Source organism: Nilaparvata lugens, chromosome 4 (genome assembly GCF_014356525.2).
Source record: "Nilaparvata lugens isolate BPH chromosome 4, ASM1435652v1, whole genome shotgun sequence".
In the NCBI taxonomy this organism is placed as follows: Eukaryota; Metazoa; Arthropoda; class Insecta; order Hemiptera; family Delphacidae; genus Nilaparvata; species Nilaparvata lugens.
Genome location: NC_052507.1, coordinates 60632410 through 60658130, shown reverse-complemented (window position 1 = coordinate 60658130; position 25721 = coordinate 60632410). Strand labels below are relative to the sequence as shown.

Below are 25721 nucleotides of genomic sequence, written 5' to 3'. Positions count from 1 at the left end.
ATATTGCTATATTTGTATTCTGTGGTAGTACTGAGCTACTTTTATCTATTTGACACATCCAGAACACTCGATATTTATTTATTACACTCCAGAAAGTATTCATTTATTATTTTTTATCAAAGCTTTTTATCACAGTTTTTCAATCTCTATAATCATTTCAAACACAGTTACCTGATTCCACTTTGTACACAATTGAAAATCGGTAAACAATCCATAAGTAGAAGTGAAAAAAGTGAAAGGACTATAAAATGAAACAGCTGATCATAGAAAAGGATTGGGTAGCCTACAGTATCCTAGAAGAAGAAAGTAAGCTTATTTTTGTTACCGTTTTACTGTTGGAAGTTTATTACCTATCTTGCCTTTACAGACTTTTATTTGTCTTTTTTCAAGTTCTCCGCTGTGAAAATGCTTGCTCTACTGTTTGTAAGAGATTGAATAAGTATTTAAATATTTGAAGAGTTGTATAATACAATGTATACTTAGTTGCAAAACTCTTTTATGATGATGGAATTGTTCTATCAACTAAATACCACAATAATTCACAAAGCAATAGGAGAAGATCAGAGGTTTCAAGATGATTTCATGAAAAGGTAAAACATTATAATCATCATAGCCGTGAATGAGACTATTGAAATCTTGGTAGTGTATAACATCTTCAAGCATATTGAACCATTCAATTTTTTGTACTGGAAGAGATGGTACCTGTTGTTTAATTTAATTTAATCCAATCCCCAAAGTGCAGTGATGATTGGATGATGACTAGTTGTCTGAAACAAGCCCCTAGTCTCTTTCAACAGATAGTTTCAACAGTTGAGTCGATCAATACCAGACTAATCTGATGACAATTAGTTGATCACATATTCAAATTGCATTAGCAAATTGAATCTAAACTGCAGGCTAAAGTGTTCGCTTTGTGCAATCAAATCTATTGCAGGGATGAGGGACTCTGCTCCCAAAGATGCTGAACAGCTGATAGTGCAGAAAAGAGCAGAAACCATGCTGTAGTGTGTGCTAAGGGCGCTCGAAACTTAGAGGCGGGTTCAATGTGTGCTCAAATGTGACGTTTTTCTGTTCAGTGGCGCTTTGTGACGTAGGAAAGCTATCTATCGTCGCTATCATAATCATGCAAAGCTTTTGTCTTTAGGGAAGGAGAGGGGGCATAATCTATGTCGATCTCTTGTCAAATGACACTCTTCACTATTTACTCTCTCTCTCTCTCTCTTTCTCTCTGAATAGCTTTACTCAATCCTGGTACTTGCTTTTGATTCACACATACTCCTGGTATTATCAGTCGGGACATTTTCTATCCACATCTGTAAAGTGAGTCAAGACTTACTTATTGAGTTCGGAACCCCCTGAACCTGTAGATTTTCTCGTCTCTCATCATCGTCATTCTCATTAGTCATCAAATTGCTATTTGACAGAGCTATTTGGACTTGAAGTTATGCATAAAATATTTGCTGAAAATGGTGGAGACCTACTTGAACAAAGCTATATTTTGCACTAGATGCATGTTGGATAGTATTCAGTAGGCCTACATCAACTGGATTGTTTAAATACATTTCTTAAGACTGAACTGTCAGAAATGTCATATCAGAAGTCAATACTGAATATACCTATTTATGTTCCATGTCAATAACATTTAGGCTACTATGTGTCAATATTTATGAGTGTCATCTTTCAATGTGGCTTTGAATCATCAAATAACTTACCGTAATTAAAATTCAACATAATACAATATTTTTGTAAGGATAATGCCCATATGGGCCCTAGACTTGTTCGTTGATAATTGTAAGGTGATTGAAAATTATTCACAGTTTTAGGTGTGTTTCGAGCCACTGATAAGTGAATATGAAGCTCATGACTGGTACAGTGATTAGTCGAGCTAGTACCTAAATAGTAGACTCAAGAAGTCACCTTTCCAACGGGAAAACACAGTAAACGTAAGCTATTAAATATGATGATGAGGTGTATTTGCCTATATATTTTCGTTGGTTATAAGATCCAAGATCAATTTTCCAGATAGGATATGTCCTCTGGCTCATTTCTTCTAGGATGCCATTCAAAACCTCCCCAAGATAAGGTATATAACTTAAATGGCTTAGAATACTACTTTGAAGAAGCTTTATACGTGAAGTTGAGGAAAGTGAATCTGACTAGTTTAATAGTTTGCAGCAACTTACAGCCAACTTGCTCTTAATATCAACTCAGAACTTTGCTTATCATTCTTCAGCTCGCGGCCAACTCAACAAAGGAGCTAACTTGCAAAAAAGCCAAGACTCGACAACTCCTTTCCTGCTTTGAAGACTCCACCAACTAGAATCATTATTCATCTCTTCCAAAAACACAGTCATAAATCACAAACTTCTCACTTTAAACTTGTCGAGTGTGAGGATACCGCGTAATGATGGAAATTTCTAGTGTTGTATGCAAATAATCAATGATAGATAGCTCACATGAGGATGAGCAGAATTACGTAAATTTGACCCGAATAAATGAGATAACACAAAAATACAAATACTGGAAAACTTATCTAGCGAGTTGCAACTTGCAAGATTCGATAAATCTTCGCCCCAAAATACATACTGTGGCAACAAGAAACAAGGGTTTCTTATAGTTTAGTAGTGCGATAGAAAAGCTTTAAGGCTTTTCATGAACTGTAAATTTTAATTATAAAAATTACATTTATTCATTTATTCCATAAAAACATAGAAAGGCTCACAGACAAACTCCAGTACGAGCCTTAATGACATATATTTGATAGTGTAACATTACAATTAAAACGAAAATAACAGGAAAGAAAATAATATTGCACTTTATTAAACATTCACAATTCACAATTACGTAGGTACCTACAGTTTTAGACTTATAGCTAGACTGTAGCAAAGCTTTTAAAACTAGCCGCCCAGATTAGGCTACAGGTGTGTGTGTGAGAATAAAAATCTGATCGCAGTAAAGTTTTGAATAAAATCAAGAAACGGGGTACTTTTAATGATTGGGATTTTTATCCAAAGCAACAGCAGAGAGAAGTTAGTACTTCCCTTTTCTCTAAGAAGTTAGATATTCCCTTATCTCTGGCAACAGGTAGCTTATGCAGGTATACTTACACAATATTTTGTACAAGATAATTCGTCGCAATAAGTTAGTGTACCGTATTAGCTATTTCACTTTTGTAATTTTCAATACACAATACCGTTCACTGTACTCGAATCTCGTAGTATTAATGCTAGAAAATTGTCTAGTTTAATGTAAGCTCAACAAAAAATGTTTTATTTGAAGTAAACATTTCTATACCATAACCTCAACACCGGCTGGTTTCACGTGATGACGCGAAGAATGATGAAGAAACAACAAGCAAAGAAAATTGACAACTTCGAAGCAAGTGGTGCAACCTATCGGCAATAGTTGTAACTTGAAGGGGTGACTATGCTATTGTGCAAGAGTATGCAGCATGCAAACAGTGGCTCAGTAACGAGCGCTCAGTACTACTATTTGAAGGGTGACCGTTTTCATCAGCGACTCAATTTTAATAGGAAATTCTCGAGTAAGAACCAAATTGGAAAGTAGTTAGATATAATAATAGTATTATATAATATTATATTATTATTATAATAGATACCTTGTACCTACTGTGAATAAACTATGAGATATTGTAAAAAAAATCAAGATAGGCCTATACGGTAACTTTCCGGGTTTGATTTGTAGAATAAAATGAATATATAGGTCATTCTGATATCATGAACTTATGTTAATAGAATTATTGGAGTGTTATCAATTGACACCATAAGTCACTAAATGCATTGAGTTTCAGCATTTTTATAGTTTCTGGTTTGGTATACTCGTATAGGAAGCTTTGGATAATAAAAATAATATTAGGCTTATAAAATTATATTCTTCCCCAACAGACGCTGATTATTGCATACAGAACATTGTTTGTATATGATTTTTGAAACTTGTATTAATGGAGATGTAAATATAATAAAAAAGTGGAATAAAAGAGTTATTTATTTATTCAATATTATATTGTTCCAAGCATATCGTGCACAACTTAATCAGGCTATGATTTGACGTTATAATGATAATTTTAGACTCTTAAAAACTTAGAAAGGTGAATTATTGGTAGGCTACTTTGATCATAGATAGATGAATAAATATTTGCATTTTATATGCAAAGTAACAGACGAAGCTGTGAGTGAAATTCTATTAGAAAACTTTATTGACAATGCAAAAATAAGCAGATGAATAATATTTTATTCAAAAGTCAAAAATCTGTATCAAATAGAATAAATGGTACTAAATGAATATGATTTGAATCAATGATTGATGATAATAATGTTCAAACATCAACCTCTGCTTACACAGTAAAAATGAGTGAAATTGTGTAACAAACACATATAAAATAAGGTGTTACAAGCAGGAATTCACAACTTTCATTAATTTATTTGAAAATATACATTTCATCATTCCAATAATTTGCCTCGTTGGGATCTCACCAACTTCTAGCTCATAACTCCAGTCCAATTATTCAGTTGATATTCTATGGTGTGAGTAGAGACGCCTTTCACCTTTTTACAGCATTTAGGGACTAGAGCAGAGCTGCAAAAAGCATACAAGCATGCTGTTGCAAGCATATTAACGCCTCAATTGTGACTCTCGTGCCAGGCCACAATAAAAGCAGTGCTAAAACAGAAAACACAATCGCTGAAAGAGAAATGCACACGTAAAGAATCTGTACTAACTTTACATTTTATGTTCACCGCCAGTAGTGTGCAGTGCATGATAAGGGATAATATTCCGCCAAATAAAGCGCTTTAACCGGCACTCCAATACTGTACTACGGTATCTGGAGGAAGATATACAAAAATATAAATTGGTATCTTTTTCTAGGAGATACTTCTTCTAGGAGATGATTCTTCCTTCTTCAATGAGATAGTTCTCCTATTCTTGTCTGGAATGTATTTCTCCTATCTTCTTCTAGGACATACTATTTTCTCCTTCTAAGAGACAGTTCTTCTATTTTATTTTAGATATCGTGCATTACTACTTTTACACTGGTGTAGAGTTTAGATACGGTGCATTGTTACTATCTTAAACTGGTGGAGAAGAGTGAATAACAGTGTTGTTTGTCAATGTTCGTATTGATCTGCCCTAACCATCAATTAAAATTTTTATTGGATAAAAAGAGTGGAATAAATGTAGGAGAGGAGGGAGATGTAGAGTGAGACATTGAGGGAGTTATTTGGGGAGTGAGGTGACGGTATGGGGAAGATTCTTCAAGAAGTGGAGATAAAGACATTGGAAGGAAGAGTAGAAAAGGGAAATATAAATTAATATATATAACTGATGATTATTGAAAAAATAAGATATTGATGTTGAATGATATGATTAATTACAGGATTAGTCACAGTGATTTACATAATTGTATATTATATTTACATATTATACTCGTATTATAAACTATATCCGATATAGTAAAACAATTCTACTGATATGTAGAGAAATGAAGATAAGTAAATAGAGAATTTGAAAAAAAGATACTCATTTGAGTTGGGAGAATTTTAATGGAAGAAATTACTAGGAGAGAAAAAAATTAAAATTGGTTAAATAAAATGGAGGAAAGTGGTGAATTAATAAAAAAGACAGGGCTAATATGAGAAAGGGGATAATTGTAAGAATTATACTACTAGAAACCCAGATCTACTACCTGAAGACATAGATAAGGAAAAGAGAACAGAAAAATTGAAGATAAAAATGTAGGTGAAATAGAGAATTCACTATAGAATATAGTGGATAAGTTTGGACCAGAAAAGAAGATATAGTTTAGAAAATGATATGTATTTGAATTAGTAAAAGAAGATCACTACTATAAATAAATATAAAAAAATGATGAACATGAATAATCGTGAATACAAATTTTTATAACTTTGAAATTATAAATGAATAAGGAGTGGAAAAGAGAAGTAGGCTAAATATTTTACAGAATTACAAAAGGATGGGATAATCTAAGATGCAAATGAAAATAGAGAAATTGATAGAATAATATTACAAAAATGGGCAGAGGATGAATAGAGACAGTTCAAAAATTCTAAGAAAGATGATGTGAAAGTACCATATTACAAGAATAAATAAATGCAGTGATAGATAATATAACTAACTAGGAGAGAAGTTTAAGAGAATGAAAAAGGAAAAAAATTATGGACTGTTATTGAAAGAGGAATGTCTAGAGTTGAAGAATGAATTCTTATAAGATTTTTGGTAAACAAATCTATTGGGAAGGAGTAGAAGAAGGTAACCAATACAGAGTAGAAATAAGAGTTCTTCATAGGAAGAAAAACAGGACTATTGTAAAATACATGTAGGAAGAATCACCCATCTAATAAAACGGTATCTAATCCTTATTATTTAGGAAACGGTGCACGCTCTTCTAAAGTGTATCATCTATTCTCATAGCGCTTATCTTTTGGAGATAATAATGGCGAATACACATGGCAAGGGAAAGATTGGATCATTTTAGATAACATAATACCAGTTTTCTGCGAGTGAGATAACAGCTGGATGTAAGTACACCCATAATTCAATTTGCTTGCCTTACTTAGTTCACTTTTATTTGGCACTGAGCACAAGTGTGTGGGCTTAGTGGGCGAGTGAAGTACTTGGGACTTATCTTCCTGTTCATGACTCTCCTAACTGTTGTGTTGTGTAGTCCTGTAGATGTAGGTAGTAGGTACTGTGGTGGTCTGTGATAAATAATCCTTTCCATGAACTTTGTCTCTTAGTATTTTGGTGATCTGATTTTCCACAATGGTCAGGGCAGAGAAAACTTATACATGATTGTTTTATTGTTTAATTAATCGATTGATTGCTTAAGATTGTTTTATTATATAGGCTAGGGAATAGGCTAGGGAGAAAGGACAATATAGGTTTTCTTCTAATACCTAATGGTGCCATTTCAAAATATATAAAATATGGAATAAATGAATCAATAAATTCTGAATAAAATCAATCATTGAAATAGTTGATTGATATTTTTTATTACAATTAAGGAGCAATGGACATTATTACAGTTATTGTATTTCAATTAATCATCATTATTCTTCAAATAGAAATATACCATGCTTTATTTATTTATTTCATTGGCAATCACAAATCATAATTATAATTTATAATATGATTGGGAGAAGACAACAGGCATAGCCAAAAACTGTCTTCTCCAAAATTTTCACAAATAAAAGTTTCAAAAAAGAATAAGGTTAAGATTTCACTTTTCACTTAAAAAATTCCAATTTCCACTTGACATAGGACACTCTTAAAAAAATGCATGGTCAACGTCAAATACTTCAGACATACAAAATACAGTTTTAGAGAAAACAACACGATATTTTAGTAGAAAGTCAGTAAAAATATCAATATTTATCACAATTCATGCATAGAAATCTAAAAAGCCTTGGATTCCATATTTGAAATTATGCATCCCTCATATTAACCTGAGCCTCGATATTAAAAGTAATTCAAATCTCTCATTAGGGGAATATATTGTGGAATGAAATAGAAAAATATATTCATTCAAAGAATTGTACAATAACAGGAAAATCAACATTACAAAATCATACATAATCGATGATGTATTGAAAAAATCTCAATAACTCAACATTGAAACTAATAACACATTTTTATAGCTTGTATTTTGTTGAAAAGTCATGTGTTGTAATGATATTAATTCGAGCTATTCTTACACTAGGATGAACAGATAGGAACAGAAAATCCGAAGGAATAGAGAGAAAAATGGAGTTGAAGATACTCCAATAACATTATGTGGAGAAACATGTTATGTGCGACGCATCAGACCATGGAACAAGAAATAAAATGGTTGAGTGAGACAGTCCTAGTGATGTTATGATTCTAGCCGCCATCTCAATAAAGCTAGGCATTTCCATTACTTGAAAGCATAACATAACATTCAACACAAATGCACTGATATTTATACAAGAGAAGCTTTGGATTATGATGGCTAGAACATCCCGTTTCACAAGCACTCAAAACTGAACTGATGTTACCTCGAATTTATGGCTTTTCTCATTCCTAGGAGAGTTGGTTCTTAAAATATTTAAATACTTCCATTTTTGTTCATTTGATAATCCTACTAGTAGTCAAAGTCTAGTGATTTAAATTCCTTACAGAGAAAGAATTGAATTGATAGAAAGACAGAATAACATATTATTCTCTTGCAACTGATAAAACTTTTTTATTGACATGAATATTTCATTATTCTGCATTCATACAGAACATCTACGTTGACTTTGAATAAGAAAACCTACTAAACCCACTGAAGAAACAACAAATTCATTCACTATTTCACTTGAAATAGACTCTATCAAAATAAAAATTATTTTTCCCCAGTTAGCTAGCCTATACCACAAAACATTTATTTTTTCACTCCAATAAAAAAATATCAAGTCAAGTGGATGTTTCTATAGATTCAAAATCTTTCCATTATTCAACATTTACTCAAAACATTGACCTTTGCGTATTATAGCATTGCGAAATATACTAAACAACATTACCAAGTAGTAAATATTCAGTGACTGACATTATTATTGATGGAATATTTAGTGAAATTATAGAGAACAGACTATTTGTCTTGAAATAAATTCCATGTCATGATAAACATTGAATTTTATGACTTTATACAAGTTTTATTGGGAGGAATTATTTTTTCATCCATTCATTCATTGATTCAAGATAGGTACGCAGTTATTCTGAAATAATACACATTATGATTAATGTAAACAATGAATAAATTATTATAATGTCTGTAACCTGTAATATACACTGAAAGATGCATACTACATAAGATACTAAATATAGGTGCCAACACAGATGCTTATTACGTTTGCATTATGGCTATTGAAGGAGATCCATTGCAATGTATTATTGAGTAAGAAATGTACAAATTAACATCGAGCATGTTTCAAGCAACCTATGACCTTATAGAATATTTTTTCCAGTTTATGTAAAAAAAACTCTGTGATGTTCAACTAACTGATAGAATAGACTATTTTGTGTGATAGAGTTTTATCATCATGGATCAATAAATATAAGTTGAATCCTGTATGAAGACTTGAATAAACCCAATTCAATTGAATCAAATCAAGAATGGATTCAACTATTGAGTGACAATCTATTATCATATGCATTGAAGCTGTTGCGTAATAGGTATTATGGAATTTTATATGTACAAAAACTGCACTACACAACTTTGAATTATTATAAGAGTAAACCTCAACCTTTGGACAACGTTAACTTTTTATCAAAGTTTTTGAAGAGAAATAGTCCAGGCTAAGCCTAGTTTTTCCTTCAATGTCATAATTATATTATGATTGTAGTATGACGAGTAAACCTTAAAATTGAAAAAAAACCTTCAACTGATCACAAAAAAAATCTTGCCTTCTACTGTAGAACATGATTATGAAATGAATAACATTAACATTATGAAATGACACTTTCATTAGATCGTTGTAATTACTGATTCAAGTCAAAACTAATCAAAACCTTTACCTTTCCATTAAGATTGTGTTACAACCAAATATTTTCTTTGTAGCTAAGTACCCACAGAACAATTTTTCTGTAGAACTTAAAATATGGAATAAAAATTAGAATAAGTATTCTGAAGTGACAACGATAGTAAATAGTTGAAAATAACTGATTCCAATCAAATCCCATCACTACAAATACAGTTCAATGAAAACTGACAAATATTTATCCACCTAGCCTTAACAATTTTCTTGTTAACTGATTCAATATGGAATAGAATTCAGAAACATTACAAAACGAAACACATAACTATACATTGTTAAAAAACTGATTCCAATCAAATCCCGTCATGATAAATTCCTTTCAACCAATATTCTCAATCAACAAGCTATTGAAAGCAATTCTCAATTGAGTTCAACAAAATAGTTTTCCCTCTAGGTTATCGCCCCTGAACATTTTTTTACCCTAGCCTGCTGTGGTAGTAACCAAGGTACCTAGAATATATTGTATTTTAAGGACAATGTATTCTGGGTACATTGGTAGTAACTGTGATATTTATCAATAACTAGCAACCATGGAGATCGATAAATTATTTTCACCAACTATCTGACCGAAAAGGCGCTACCTTCAAAAGTGAAGTCTGGTAGAGTGAGACACAAACTGGCATAATACTCCATCCCTCTATCAATGCTTCTCATTCTAGCAATGTTGATAATTTACAGGGAATCCCATTATATCATAGAGCGCGATTATTATAGCTGGATCAATTTTGTTGCTCACACATGTTCGATTGGCATTTAGCGATTTCGCTCAAGAGAAAGGCCTACTCAGAGTATGTACATTCATTTCAAACTGTCTGCTTTCCTTTCGAATATCATCAATGCTTCCCGTTCAACCAGTGCTGACAGTATTTATTGATTCTGACTAAAGTGTGCGGTACGCTGGATACGTTTTTTATTTGAGCCTGGCGGCGGCTATATGTATGGTATTATCAAGAGCTTGCTGCTAAACTAGTTTTCAGAGTTCAATTGACTCCAGTTCACCTCTTAGTGGACATTGAAGTATTGCAAGACCTCACTACAGTACTGCTGGACGGTATCAGAGTATCTACAGTTATACCAAAGTTCACTCATAGTGTGTTAGTAAGAGTATATACAAGTATATAAGATAGTTCTTAGTCAGTGTAGTGAGGCCTTGGCTGGAGTCTATCCAACAACTAACTTGGTTTGCAATGTCCAGTGAAGTGAGCTACACTTCCGCTGCTTAAGACTCCTACTCGTTGCTCTAAATAAAAACGCAATAATCATGCAAATTATTATGTTCATCGAATATGTGCTCCAAGGTTATAATTTACAAATTATGGTAGGTGTAATTTTTAGTAGTAATAAGTTTGCTGTGTTGAAAATCTGAATAAACGAGTAGCCTATAGAGCAGCAGAGAAAAAGTATAATTTATAGGCCTAGGTATACAGTAAAATAGGAAAAACAGTATAAAAACTTGTAGTACCCTTTATTAAAAATTTTAAAATTTTTAACGACTAGTTTCGACCATAGGTCATTTACAAGCTGAAATATAAAACTATTATTATTATTTTAAGTTGAAAATTACCTATGGTCGAAACTAGTCGTTAAAATATTTTAAAATTGTTTTTATTAATTTGAACAGAATTAGCCTATATAAGTGGAGTGTTTTTAGTAAAATAGGAGTTTTTCAAAAATTCTATTCTTGTTTATCTTTCCACTATCAAAAAATTTATCATATTTTATTGTTCTTCTATGACTGGTCGAAACTAGTCGTTAAAATATTTTAAAATTTTTAATAAAGGGTACTACAAGTTTTTATATTGTTTTTATTAATTTAAACAGAATTAGCCTATATAAGTGGAGTGTTTTTAGTAAAATAGGAGTTTTTAAAATATTCTATTCTTGTTTATCTTTCACTATCAAAAAATCTATCATATTCTACTGTTCTTCTATGACTGGTCGAAACTAGTCGTTAAAATATTTTAAAATTTTTAATAAAGGGTACTACAAGTTTTTATATTGTTTTTATTAATTTGAACAGAATTAGCCTATATAAGTGGAGTGTTTTTAGTAAAATAGGAGTTTTTCAAAAATTCTATTCTTGTTTATCTTTCCACTATCAAAAAATCTATCATATTCTACTGTTCTTCTATGACTTATCTCTGATTTCAACCTAAATGCAGCTAAAATGCATGCATGAAAGCACAGATACAACCCTATTGTCCTCTACAACCCTTAATCTGCAATGACAACCCTTTGTCGGGAATCAACGAATGAATATTTACTGTATCCAAGCCGATAAACTCCAGTGGAAATATCAACAAATTATTGAGCTCCAATCATTCGAAAAGTGGACAAAATATTGAATCACCTCTTGTCCAACACTTTGTGCTTTGAGAATCAATTTTTGGAACAAATCGCTTTTCTAATCACTTCCAGTTGACGAAACGTTGTAATGAATGTCAAAAATGAAACATATTATTTATCGATTTAATGAATATCGCATCTCGTTATAGAGTAGAGTTACAATTTAGAGAAGAGAAAGAGATTTGGAGAAGAGAATCAGCAGTGAGCACAAACGTGTCAGCGTTCAATCATTTTCCAATTATCAAGCGAAATTGGCATCTCTTGATTACTCTTTGATAAGATACGCTTATTGATTGATTGCTCTTGAACCCCTTTAAACCCCCCTGGAGACCCCATCACCGCTTCCCAACTCCACTGCTGCTTGACCTGAGCTAAAATCTCTATCACTCAGTATATTTCGTGGATTTTTTTATGGAAGATTCAATTCAAAACACAAAGGTACATTATTATTTTTACTGATTTGTTATTTCCACTGTTGGTCTATTTCTTCAACTGTGTGTAGTATCTGTCACAAAAAAGTAAAAAATATTATCATTGATCTCAATATCTCTGGAACATGGATAATATTGATACTACTATTTCGATAGAAATTAAGCTGGTATTTAATATAGTTTGGCTTGATTCATGCTAGGTGAATCAATCTTAATTAGGAAACCATGGTGCTTTCAATTCCAATTGATAGTTTATTATTCATGTCTAATCTCTTTGGCTGGCTTTTAACGGTAGGACATGCATGATACACATGACATTATACATTGTTGCGTCATCATACCGAAAGGCTTTTTGCATCACCGATTTTCTGTTGTTTATTTTTTCTTCGCTGCTCTATTTGAGGTCAAATTATTTTTCTATCATTATAATTTGTGATTTTCCAGTAATTTATTTATTGCTATTGGTATTGGTTGTTCATTCTTATGTTAGAAGCCTTTCGCGGATGATAAAACATGCGTGATGAAAATGTGTATGTGCATGATATGCATGTACATGCATGTATTACCGTCAGTAGCCAGTCTTAAGGGTGTGCAAAGGCTAAAAATAAACTTCCTACTCGTGATATTTTTCAAAGTTTTTCGATTCGTATATCATTAAGCTATCAAAATGAAAAAGTTTTCTTAGAAAAACATTTTTTTCCAATCATTACTTTTTGAGATATGAGCGCCTGAAGTTTGAATTTTTGGGACAGAACATTTCAAATTCTGTAAGATATAAATCTATGAGATTTAGAGGACGGATTCTCCATGGTATTGTTGATCTAGTGAAACAAAAATTTTCCGAAAATATCAATTTTTGAAAAAGTTATTCAATTTACCAAAAATTAACAAAAATAACTCAACAAAAACTTATGTTTGGTTATTTTTAGTGAATTGAATAACTATCTTAAAAATGGATATTTTCAGAAAATTTTTGTTTTACTAGATCAACAATACCATGAAAAATCTATCCTCTAAATCTCATGGATCTATCTCTTACTGAATTTGAAATGTTCTGCGCCAAAAATGTAAACTTTAGGCGCTCATATGTCAAAAAGTAATGATCGGAAAAAAAATGTTTTCCTGAGAAAACATTTTCATTTTGATAGCTTAATGATATACAAATCAAAAAACTTTGAAAAATATCACGAGTAGAAAGTTTATTTTCAGCTTTTGCACAGCCTTAAAGCTCTGTAAAATCTTCAGAGCTTTAAATTCAGTGTTAAATCAGAAAAATCAATGTTCAACAGGTGGTTTGCAGTGGAGGAAACCACTCAGACTCAGATAAAAATTCATTATATTAAGCCATACTTTCCAATGATTTTCTGTCATTTGCTAGGCAGAAATAGGAGCACATTGTTACTTATGGGAGTATTCACACTTTAGTAGACTAGTTCCACTTGTCACTCACCGTACTTTCTAATGCTAGTGTGAGGGACCCTATTATTTATACTTTCATTATCACAAAGAAATCAATTCCTCTATGGAATATTAACAGTTTATAAACTTGATATTACCTCAAGTAACAATAAGAAAAGTTGGAATTTAATATTCCTCTAACTTTCCAACTGAATCTGGTGTTATTGATATAGTGAGGTCCACTTTATAATGGCAGTATTTGATTATAAATGGTGTTGCTATCATTATTTATTTATTTATAAACATTCTAATTATATCCGCTATGATCCGAAAAAGTAGATTGCGCTACATTATTGAAGAATATAGTTTCTTGACGAATAAAATACAGGGCCTACTTGATCATTTTTATCAGAAATTAACAGTTAATATCACATCAGATATACCGGTATATCAGATATCCTCCATAGAAGGCAGTGGCAATGCAGAGAATTTATTGGTAACGCTGTTCTCCTATCTTTCTCCACTGTCTTTATAACGTAGACCTCACTATAGTAGAAGTTGTTATTGGAAAAGCTTCAAGTAGTACAACATCTCGAAAATCATCCCTCCTTCGTTAGATTTGGATCACCCAAATTCTAACCCAGCCTGACAGTTTTCGTGGATGACTTTCAGAGAATTTCAGTTTGTATTGTTTCCATACAACCTGTAGAGTGAAATAATCCATTCTAAGTCGAGAAGGCATTATTTGAGCCCAGCAACCCGGCTTGTCATGCTGCTTCTGTGCTTCTCAGAGCACAACTTATCTTTTTAGACTGTCAAAGTTGTAAACTGTGAGGAGGAGAGAAGAAGCGTCCCAAGTTTTAATCTCTTTTGAAATACAGTAAATGAATGGTGCGCTTGCTCTTTCAATGTTATCTTGCTGCCTTGTATTGTACTTGTTCTTTATCTCTGCTGCGTGCCTTATTCTGTTTTCCTTCTCCTTCCACTTTCAATCTCCTTATTCCATTGTTTTCTCCTCATTCTTATTCGCTTTCTGAGCATCTGACTTTATCAATCTCCACTTACCACTTTTGTTTGATCCTTTCTTCTTAATCTTATTCTGCTTATTTTGTAATCTTCACTTTTTCTTCCACTTATGATCCATGTTTTTCTCTTGTGTTTCCTCATTTGCCCTGTGTTCCTACACTTTTTATTCTAATTCTATCATATTCTGCTCATTCTTCTTTTTCTCCTTCTATTACTCTTCTTCATCCTCTACCATATCTTGCTCATTCTTGTTTTTCTCCTTCTATTACTCTTCTTCATCCTCTCGTCTTCATGCTCTCCCGAATCATAATTATTATTTTCTTGTTTCTACTCCATTGTACGTTCTTTGATCTTTTACTCTCCTTGTTCTCCTTCTGCTCCTACTTTTTCATCCTCTTCTTTACCTTTCTCTTTCTGTTTCCTTTCACCTTCATCCTCTTCTCATCTTTGGATTCCATCAGTTATTCCTTCACTCTGTCTGTGTATTTCTATCTTAGCTGTTACTTTGTTTACTTAATCACTCAGTTTTCTTCTTCCCAATTTTTGTTCATAATTATTACTTATTTATCTTATAAATTAGTCCTTTATCCTTAGTCCTTTGTCCTTTTATCTATAATCCTTAATTATTTGACTCCTCCCCTCTCCTACTTGTCTACCATCACTCTCCTCCTCCCCCCTCCTTTCTCATTTTTTTCTTTTTTCTCATTTACTTATTTCGTCTCCTACTCCCTTGATTTAATCTCCCTCTCTTTCTCCTCCAACTCCTCCAGGAACCTTCTCTTTCCGATTCTAAATTTCCTTTCAAATGTCCTCCTCTTTTACGACCACAATTCAGCAACCGTTTGTCCTTCCACTTCAATGACTCAGCTATGATTTGATATCAGTTGCCTTTCAATTGTTTGAATCTTGACTATCTTAACGGGTGTCTTGCCTAAATATAGTAAGTTTCACATAAAACTGTCATCATCCTTACTAAATAACTCCAAAGCTTCCCATTCGACTATTGCTGACAGTTTAGAGTACATCTCATCCTAAAAATTATTATAGTACTTACTTATAGTAAAAAAAAAAATAATAATATCGAGTGACCTGGCTGGCTCAGGTCTGGTGTCAGAGTTTTCAGGTCGCAACTGATCAATTTCAGGGCCTCTGACATGACCTAACAACTGCTTTTTAGGCAGCCGGGACCGACGGCTTAACGTGTCCATCCGAAACACGGGAGTGGCCCGAGATAAATATCGTAATAATTATCTATAATTATTATAGTATGATGATGCAATAAGAAATGCTGACCGTATGAAGTGAATCTACCTCTAGCCTACCTAGCTAGCAGGGTCAGGTGACAGCATTGGTTGGATGGGTCGCATTGATGTTATTCATGAGGAATGCTGACAATTTAAAGTGAATCTACCTCCAGCTTACCTAGCTAACATGGCCAGGAGACAGCATTGATTGAATGGGTAGCATCACTGTTATTTATAAGGAATGCTGCCAGTTTGAAGTGGATCTCACAATAGCTGACGTTTCAGCTGCAACTTTTTAAGTCGCCGACTATCGCTGGTAGCACGCTGTGTTGAAACTTTCTTCCGGGACGCCTTAAAGTGTTCGTGATCGTTGAACGCACCCTGGACCTCCACGAAACTTCGCCTCCGACCTCACCTCCTCCTCTTGCTCCCCTCCCCCACCTTCCAACTTCTCTTCAGCCTCATCCTATTTTCTGCAAATTTATGCTCTTCTCTCCTCAAATACACGCGAGCCATAGTCGCCCTTTCCTCCTCTTCCTTCTTGTGTATCTTCTTTTCCTTCTACTGCCGTTTCTCCTTCTCATAACCTAACTTTTTAACCTTCCACTTCTCCAAATTTCTCACTTGTACTTAAACTTCTTATTGAATTTATGATTCTCCTTTTCAAAATCATATTTATCTAAAAAAGGGTCTTCAAATTCATACTTCTTAACCACGCCTCATCTTACACAAATACACCTCATCTATACATTTTGTCATATATTTTCTTATCAAATTCTTCCTCAATTTCTCTGATATTTCTCAAAAATACGTTTTTTTACTTTATAATCTCACCTATCTTGCCTCAGAAAACTATCTGATAATTTCTGATGACATTGCTATCCACAATCACTACTCCTCTTCTTCCTCTTCTTCTCTTTATCCTCCTCCTTCTCCTCACATATTCTTCTTTCTGTCTCACACATATCTTATACTTATCAAGTTCCACTCTCTCATCTAAAAAGAATCTGATTCACATCCTCCTTTCGCCTTCCATCTTAATCACCACTTTCTCCTCTATTTTCCTTTTTCCTCTTAGAACTTTTTCATCCTCATCCTTTCCTCTTTTCTCCCTTCATCTTCTTCTTTTATTCCCCTTTCCACTATTTTTCTTCTTCTCCTCCTTCTCCTATTCCTCCTCTCCTCCTCCTCCTCCTCCCACTCCTCCTCCTTCTCCTTTTTCTTCTCATTCCCTAATCCTCCCCAAAGACCTCTCACTCAACCTCTCCCGATATTCACCAACTTCACCTTAGAAAACCATCTACTAACTCTCTCTTTCCTCGACCACTTCCTTTCCCTTCACTGATCTTTCTCCTCAAATTCACCCAACTCTTCCAAGATTCCTCCTCAAATTCATCCCACCCACCCCTAACACCCTCCTCACTTTAAAACAGCATGCTCCGCTCGGCAGGCAGACCAGTCTTGCCAAATTAATTCAGTAGCATCGCAGTTGTGTCTAGGCCGCAAAACTTTCCGCTTATCAAAACAAGAGTCATGACTGCATCAGCATCAGCCCTCTTTGTTTTCTCAGCTCTCCTTTCTTCCTTGCCTAGCAGCTTCATCATAAGTTCTCAGTGGTCGCCATGTTTACTTTCTGTACAGCGTAGCAACACAGACTTCAATTTCAAACTAAGTCGAAGAAGATCTCATTTTCCAAGTCATCATTCAACAGACAACAGTAAGAAACGATATGAGTTACCCTACTCGAGTTAATTTCTCATTTAAATTCACGAAAAACTTATATTTTAAATACTTATATTTGAAATGGTACTTCTTAAATGATAAGCCATTCGCATTTTCATAGTATTAGAGAACGTGAAAGAAGTTTATTGTTGTAGTTTTTTCTTTGGTGTTAGGCATAGTAGAAAACATTTTTGTACAGTACGTATGTAACCCAAATTTTTAGTCTCATTCTGCCTATGTTCTGCCATCTCATTGAAACATTCTGAAACGTTCATTGGAACATCTCATAGTATTAGCAAAGAACGTGAAAGAAGAGTGATTATTATAGCTTTTTCTTTGATGGTAGGCATACTAGAAGACATTTTTGTACAGTTCGTAGTATAGTTGGTGATCCAAGTTTATTTGAGTTGTTTCTGCCTTTATTTGCCTTTGTGAGTTTATTCTGCCTTTAATGTTCTGCCATCTCATTGAAACACTGTGATGAATATAGCAGATGCGACAAACTCCCTTCTCAACCACGAATCATAAATTATCCAACCATGAACAGATTTATCAATCTGTAGATGAATTAATTAAAAATTGACAACTATCTGCAAAATCAATTTTTTATAATTTTGCCAATTTGTAATTCATTGAACAAATTGTTAATACTTTTATCAATTTGTAATCCATCAAGACGGAAAAAATAAGTTTTGGAAGTACGAGTTTTATCATAAACTGAAGTACTATTTCTGAATTTATCAGCATGAGTCTTTCTTGAAATTCCTATCATAAAAGAATCAATGTGAATCACAAAAGAGCATGATGTTCAAGAAAATTTTGATTATAATGACTGAAATGTGAGTAATATTGGAGTTATCATTGGCATTTATTAAATCTTGTTGAAGCTGTATGAATTCTCATCCATACCAATATTCCCCTCTGACTCACTCAGTAAGAGCCTCAGTAACATGCTTGTAAGCTCTCCACTTGTTACGAGTAAATTTCTATAACTCACAAACAATACGACTCTTCAATATGTTTCATATTATGTAAGTAATCATTTCACAGCGGGATGTCTAATATCGGAAAAACGTTTTCCTTTGAGCTGGAAAAGCTTTTTCGCCATTTTTCTGCTGTGGAGCTCTGGAATTTCTGTCGTTTTCCAGATTGCCTCATACTTGTCATGATTCCAGAGGGAAATGCTACCTATTCAATTTTTCTGCAGATATCTAAATCTTTGTTTTGCAAAAGTAACGTTCATTCAAAATGGTCTGTCAATAACTGTTATGATTCTCAGTAATATTGAATATCCACATCCAATACCTATCCATGAGAAGTATTGAACTTACTTCATCTCATTTTCGACCTATCATAGAATAGTACGATACGATACATGTTTCTGAAAGTTTTGTCAATTTCATGATGATTGAACATAGCTGGAAGTGGATAAAATGCTTGGAGTCTTGGAGAACAGATTAATAAAGTGAGAACAGATTGATAAAGTGAGTGATTGATTGATTGAGAACAGATTGATATCGTGCTGGATCTTGTATATACTGTACTGGTGTCTAGGTTCATAACTTGGACTGTAAATTTTGAAAAATGAAATAATTTGAAGGATACATGAAAAATGTCATGTATGGGAAAAAGGGAATAAGAAAGTCAGCTTTGTAGAGAACAAGCTTTGAATTGCCCTCTTATAATATGATGTGTGCCTACTTATATAAAAAGCTGTTGATCTGTGGTCACAACATGTTGCATCGATACTATTTGAAATTTCTTTTGTGATAACATTCAATTCTCTTGCGTCTTGGCCTATTCGTGTCATTCCTTCCCATTTCAATTATGTTGTCTCTGTTTTGGATGTAGATATCACGGAATCCGAAATCAATTCGATCGAGACTTCAAGAAAATCCACATAAGCATTGAAGAGCACACATTACAGAAGTCGCGAAAACAAACAACTTCATCTCTTCATTCCAAAACTCATTACAGCAATATCGATTTTTGAGTCCAAAATAAGTCTATCAAAAGCAATAACACAGCTTTGATAAGATACAATTGAAGACTTTGCTCTACTTCGAAAGACTACATTTCGCGTGTTTGCATGCAAATCACTTATTCCTTGAAAGGAGTAGATTGAGGAACGACAATTTGATTCCTTAATTCGATGGGGATGTAAAAAAACGTGAGGATGAGATGATAAAGAATAATGGAACAAAAATAAAAATATACTGATAGAAATGAGAGCAGAGAAAGAATTGGAAAGCAGCATTTGATTTTGTATTTGTTAAAAATGTATAGAAGATGAGAGGATAAATAAGATGGATACAAGTGATGGATAAGAAATAGGTTTTGAGTTAGACAATTGCAGTATAGAATTTGATCCAGTATTATGATGAAACTGGGTGATAGATGTAAGGAAGAAGAGGATAGAGAATAGATTCCAAAGGATACTGAAAACTAAAATACATTCTTTTTCCTAATTTGATGAAATTGAACCAAAGATGGGGATAAGAAGAACAAAAATCAAGGAAGAAAGGAGGGTAATAGACTCCTTGGATTTCATAGATAGGTGAAAGAATAGGATAGAGAGTAGATTCCAAAGAATACTGAAAACTGAAATTTCCTAATTTGAGGAAAATGAGCCCAAGATAGGTGGAACAAGAACAGAAGTCAACAGAGAAAGAATGGGGAATAGACTCGGAAGGTATCCTAGGATAGGAATATGGATTGACAAAAGGGAAATGCTCTGAGAAAGTATATGGGAAACCGGAAAAGCCAAGTTTCGAATGTAAGAGACTTTATGACTCACACGAGTCTGGTCTGACGCCTATTTTTCATCCTGGGAAAACAGTGAAAGCTGTTGGTAACGAACTGAGTTCACTTGGCCCGAATTTACGACGGAGCAGAGACACCGAAAAACAATGTGTGATAAACAAGGGATGACTGGCGCCTGCTGGTAACGAAACGAAAAGACTTGAATTAGATGCGAAAAAAGTGAAATTTGTGAAATGATGAGAAACGTAGACAAATAGAGTAGCATATGATACTACCTATGCTAACATACGTTAAGAGATGTGTACATGATTATGATGCATTATGCTAGTGTAACAATATTCATTGTTTCAATTATAAATGATGAAGATTATGCAAATTGTCATGAGGAGTCGGTCTGTTATGAAAATATATTTTCAATGAATATTGTCACACTAGCTTTCTTCTCTCAACTCACAGCAAATCTATTTCGTTATTCTTTATTCATGAGTAAATAAAGATTGTGAAGACTATCCAAACATGATTATGATGTTCACACTGCCGAACTCTCTCCTAGCTGGTTATTCAAGAGCAATATTATTCGAAACACGTCTCTGAAGACTGCCGGCAGCGGGTAGATGGCAGTAAGTGCTGGGTGAAGTAGGTATAACTCCTACTCAAATCCAATCAAGCTCCGCCTACTCCTTTCTGATTGGTCAACAACTATTCTCATGGCGTTTCCTGAATTTGTCGGTAGATGTCAGTAGCTAAGTAGATAGTGGGTGATTCAAAGCTCCTTTATTCAAATAATGTAGTTTTCAGTGTAGTAATAGTTTTTATGTAATATTTTAGTTTTTAATAATAATCACTGGATTGAGCACAAATTCGTGTTTAAAATAGAATACTTTATTGGCCATTAAGAAAACATTTTATACAATAGGCTTTGTCATTATTATATAATAATTATGTGAGGAGCCAAAAGCGATCCAGTCAGTTATGCCTAGGTTTAAAGGATATTCTATGATAATAAATTATACCGTTTGTTGGATGATATAATTTTCAATAATATTTCACTGGGCTATAAAATTGTCAAAATATCACAGATATTGATGAATTATCTGGTTCAGTTCATGAGATAACTTAATCTAATCGACGAAAGAAATAAGATACAGTATTTGAGTTTCATTTGACTCCATGCCATTTATAAAGAACTCAATGCTCTAATAAGTTGTCAAACGTTGGCGCAAAACCGGTTTCAATTAGTTTTATCGCAATTAACCTTTACAATAATAACGGTGAAAAGTAAGTGAGCGATAAATCGATAGAAAAGTTGTTGCTCTATTATAGTTGCTTATGTATTAGTTGTCTCCTTGACTATTTAATGTTCGTGGCTATGAAGGCTGTTATATTGGACTGATTTGATTTTTCAATCCGGGCTTTCCTTGTTGCCGAAAAAGGAGAAGAACTAAAGATCGTTGGGGACCGAAATTAAAATTGAATTTGGGTTAGAAAGCAACCTAGAAACCGATTGTAGTTTGGAACCTTGCTTTTTTGAGGTAAGAAATTTTCTCGTGAATTTTTCTCAATTTCTAGTTCCAAATCTGTTCATATGATGCACAAAAAAACTACACATCAAAATAAACACGGAATAAAACTACTAAGTGTAAATTGTCGGTACTAGAAGTACGCATACTGTGTTCAGTAGGCCTACAAATTAAACACGATAATATATATAAAATTCATTCTAACGTGAGCTATTTGTTTCAAAAATTGTGATAACGTTCCAAAATGCTTCCATTCTCATTAATAAATTGAAATGCTGGAACAATATTTGAAGAAATACCATGCGCATCTCACTATGTGCTACAGCTCAAGTAAGGAAATGTGAAATTTAGTATAATGAAAAAATATAAAGGAGGACTCACCTTTCAATAAAAACATACAGGTGCTCCTCTTATGAAACACCGTAATCCAAAGGTATACGTAGAAAGTATATGATGAATAATATTTATGCTTATTTCAAATCTGCCACTATCTTCATGTATGAGACAGTTCGAAAAAATGTTCGATACTCGTTAAATATCCACTCGTCAGATGATCAAACGAATTGAATCCAACTTCTTCCAGTTACCAGTAGAATATTCCACACTATCAAAATTCGTGTATTCAATGTATACAACTAATAATCTGTGAACTTGATAGAACAGAAACTTTTTATTCACAAGTGAATTTTTAATCAACGCAAGCATCCATTAAACGTGTTGACCCGATAATTTAGAAGTTGACCAGTTTTTGTCAAAGTAACATTTTCAAAACAGTGACAGAATTTAGGGGATTTTTTTTTTTAATAAGAGAAACGAACTCGAAGCTGAAAACAGGGGTCTGTGTACTGAACGAACTTTGAAACGGTTGGCCAGATGCTTGACCCAAAGTTTTCGAATGCTAAGGTTTTAAAATATATTTCACCAAGTTTGAATTACTGTAACAAACGATCCTTCAAAAAAATAACTGAAACTAGACGAGTTTTCAACACTGGACCGCAATTCCACAGTAAAATAAACTAAAAGCTGTATCGAGCTCTAGCAAGCAAACCGTAACGACTTTGAAAAATCGACGAAACACAACAACTTCTGTCCGCACGTTTGTTTGCAGGCTTCAGAAGCAGCAGCAACACGACGACTGTAAAACAAAGAACGGCGCTCTTAACCTTCGCATTCCGCTAGAGACCGCGGTTTTTGTGTCGAAAAAGGCTGACAGGAAAGGCAAAAAGCACCGGCAGACTGTTATTCGGACTCGGCTGTGAAACTGGAGCGGTTGCTGCGTTACTGGCCACTCCGCCGGCACGATTCGACTGATTTGAGCCGAGATTTGCTCTCCAAGACCTGCTCCTTGGAGAGAGTCTGCGAGCAGAGCGAGAGAGAGAAAATGAGAGATAGAGTAAGAGGAAATGCTAGAGTAAGAGAGAGAAATTGATTGAGTGAGGGGGGAGTTGGCCGACCTTCCTTTTTCAGAGTGAACTTGAAGACGTCTGGTCGGCGGTCGGCGCTTGAACCAGCAGACAGGACTGGATGACTGGAGCTTGCTGCTGTTCTCAGTTTCTGGACACCATACTACAATCTCATACATATATCTATATACAACAAGCCCTGGAATACGCCTATATACTGTATTTCTGTGTGTAGCTGGAACTAAGACTCGAGTAGCTCGATTCACACTATTCCTATATCCTTCCTATTTTTATTTATATGCTTATATTTCTTAAGCACACTATATATTCTATTTATTGTTATTGATATAGTTATATTTTCAGCACTCATTCTTTCTATTCTTTTTGATACTTACTTACGATGCGTACTTTTCAAATATTGAAAGTATTAGCCTACTATAATTATTTTGAATCACTTCCAGAACTACCACAGTTTATGTTCTGTATTTTCTTAACGATCAAATTCAATTGTTTTGATAGTAATTCGTTTCTACGTCCAAACATCTGGTGTTCTGGGGATCAATATGGGGATTTGTGTAGCCTATAGTGAAATCAATTCCAAATTGTTTGAATAAGTTTAGTATTGTAGTTATCTGTAAGGAATGCTTACCTTATTAAAGAGAGTAGTGGTCTAAAGCTTAATAACTCCAGTCTGCTATCCACACCATAGACAAATAATGAAAGTGTAAACCCAGACCCTGCATAGACCAATCATGAAAGATACCTCTATCTTTCTTCTATACTACTAAATAGGTTACTGTTTTGTAACAATGACTCCAGTAATTCTTAACTCGATGTATTTCACATCCTGTACATCAAGTAAATCTTGTATTTATTCGTTCCATCCCCTACTCTTTAACCTATGCAGAAGTCATATAGACGTATGAGGAATTTACAGGTGGAAAGCAGAAAATTGTTGATATGAATAGGGTTGAAATACCGTTGAATAAATACAAAATATTTCAAACAAGGTGTGAGCGAGTACCATAGATATAAATGTAGAATAAGAAGGAGAATGATATAAGAAGGAGAAAAATAAAGGAGTATGATACAAGGATGTAATACCTAGTGTTTCAAAAAGAATGACTCAATTTTAAACAGTTATATTTATTTTGAAAAATGGTGCACACAAACTAATTCTACATCAAATTACTCACAGAAGTATCAAGTTATTGATGATGTATTATGAGTGTTCTATGTGGCCTTATATTGATGGCACAATGATGTACGCCATTTCCTCAACACCAACTTGCCTCAACGTTGGATAGGGCACATAGGACGGCAGGACTTGGCTTTGCATTCCTGGCCTCCACGGTCCCCTGACAACACTTTTTTTGGGATTCGTTCAAGATCGTGTTCATGTGCTTACCCTTAGCACTTGATATTGAGAAGCTAAGAACCAGGGTAACTGATGCAGTAGCTACAATCCGAGACAGTAGCTACAGTCCGATACAGTAGCTACAGTCCGAGACAGTAGCTACAGTCCGAGACAGTAGCTACAGTCCGAGACAGTAGCTACAGTCCGAGACATCTTGCGAACAGTCTGGAATGAATTTGGCTACCGTCTAGATGTCGTCCGAGCCTCAAAAGGAGAGCTCATAGAACACTCATAATACATCATCATAAACTTGATACTTCTGTGAGTAATTTGATGTAAAATTGGTTTGTGATCACCATGTTTTAAATAAATATAACTCTTTAAAATTGTGCCATTCTTTTTGAAACACTCGGTATTACTACCTTGTATACGTCTTTATATCTATGTTTACACGCTCACACCTTGCTTGAAGTTCTGTATTCATTCAACGGTATTTCTATCCTATTTATACCAACAATGTTCTGGTTTTCACCTGTAATTCTTACATACGTCTATATGACTTCTGCATAGGTTATAGAGTAGGGGATAAAACGAAGAAATACAAGATGTACAAGATGTAAAATACGAGTAACTGGACTCATAGTTACAATAACTGTGTATTAGCATAGAGAAAAGATAGAGGAATCTTTCATGATTGGTCTAAGCAGGGTCTAGGTTTAAACTTTCATTAATCGTCTATGGTATGGATAGTAGACTGGAGTTATTACGCTCCAGACCACTATTAATATACTTGAATCTTTCAGCATTTCTTATAGATGATTACAATATTTCTTCAATCAATGCTTATCTCACTAAAGGCTGTGAAAATTCCTCATATTCATCCCCATAACACTAGATGTTTGGACGTAGAAACAAATTTCTATCGAAACAATTGAA

At 33.9% G+C, this 25721-nt stretch overlaps 1 protein-coding gene across 13 annotated transcripts in view; it reads right to left on the bottom strand.

Annotated features, from left to right (window-relative positions):
* LOC111052991 (RNA-binding protein Musashi homolog Rbp6) overlaps positions 1 to 25721 on the bottom strand; it is a 276734-nt gene that overhangs the window by 67058 nt on the left and 183955 nt on the right. For 2 of the 13 annotated variants that reach the window (XM_039426066.1, XM_039426077.1), the window contains exon 1: positions 3108 to 3274. The exons of 6 other annotated variants lie outside the window; for them this stretch is intronic. Coding sequence is in view for 1 of the 7 variants with exons in the window: in XM_022339821.2 (XP_022195513.2) it covers positions 22407 to 22422 (16 nt within the window). In the remaining 6 variants the exon portion in view is untranslated. Of the gene's footprint in view, positions 1 to 3107; positions 3315 to 22406; positions 23334 to 25721 lie in introns of those variants that run through there. 5 more of the 13 variants (XM_022339821.2, XM_039426067.1, XM_039426071.1 and 2 more) reach the window with 5 other exon arrangements.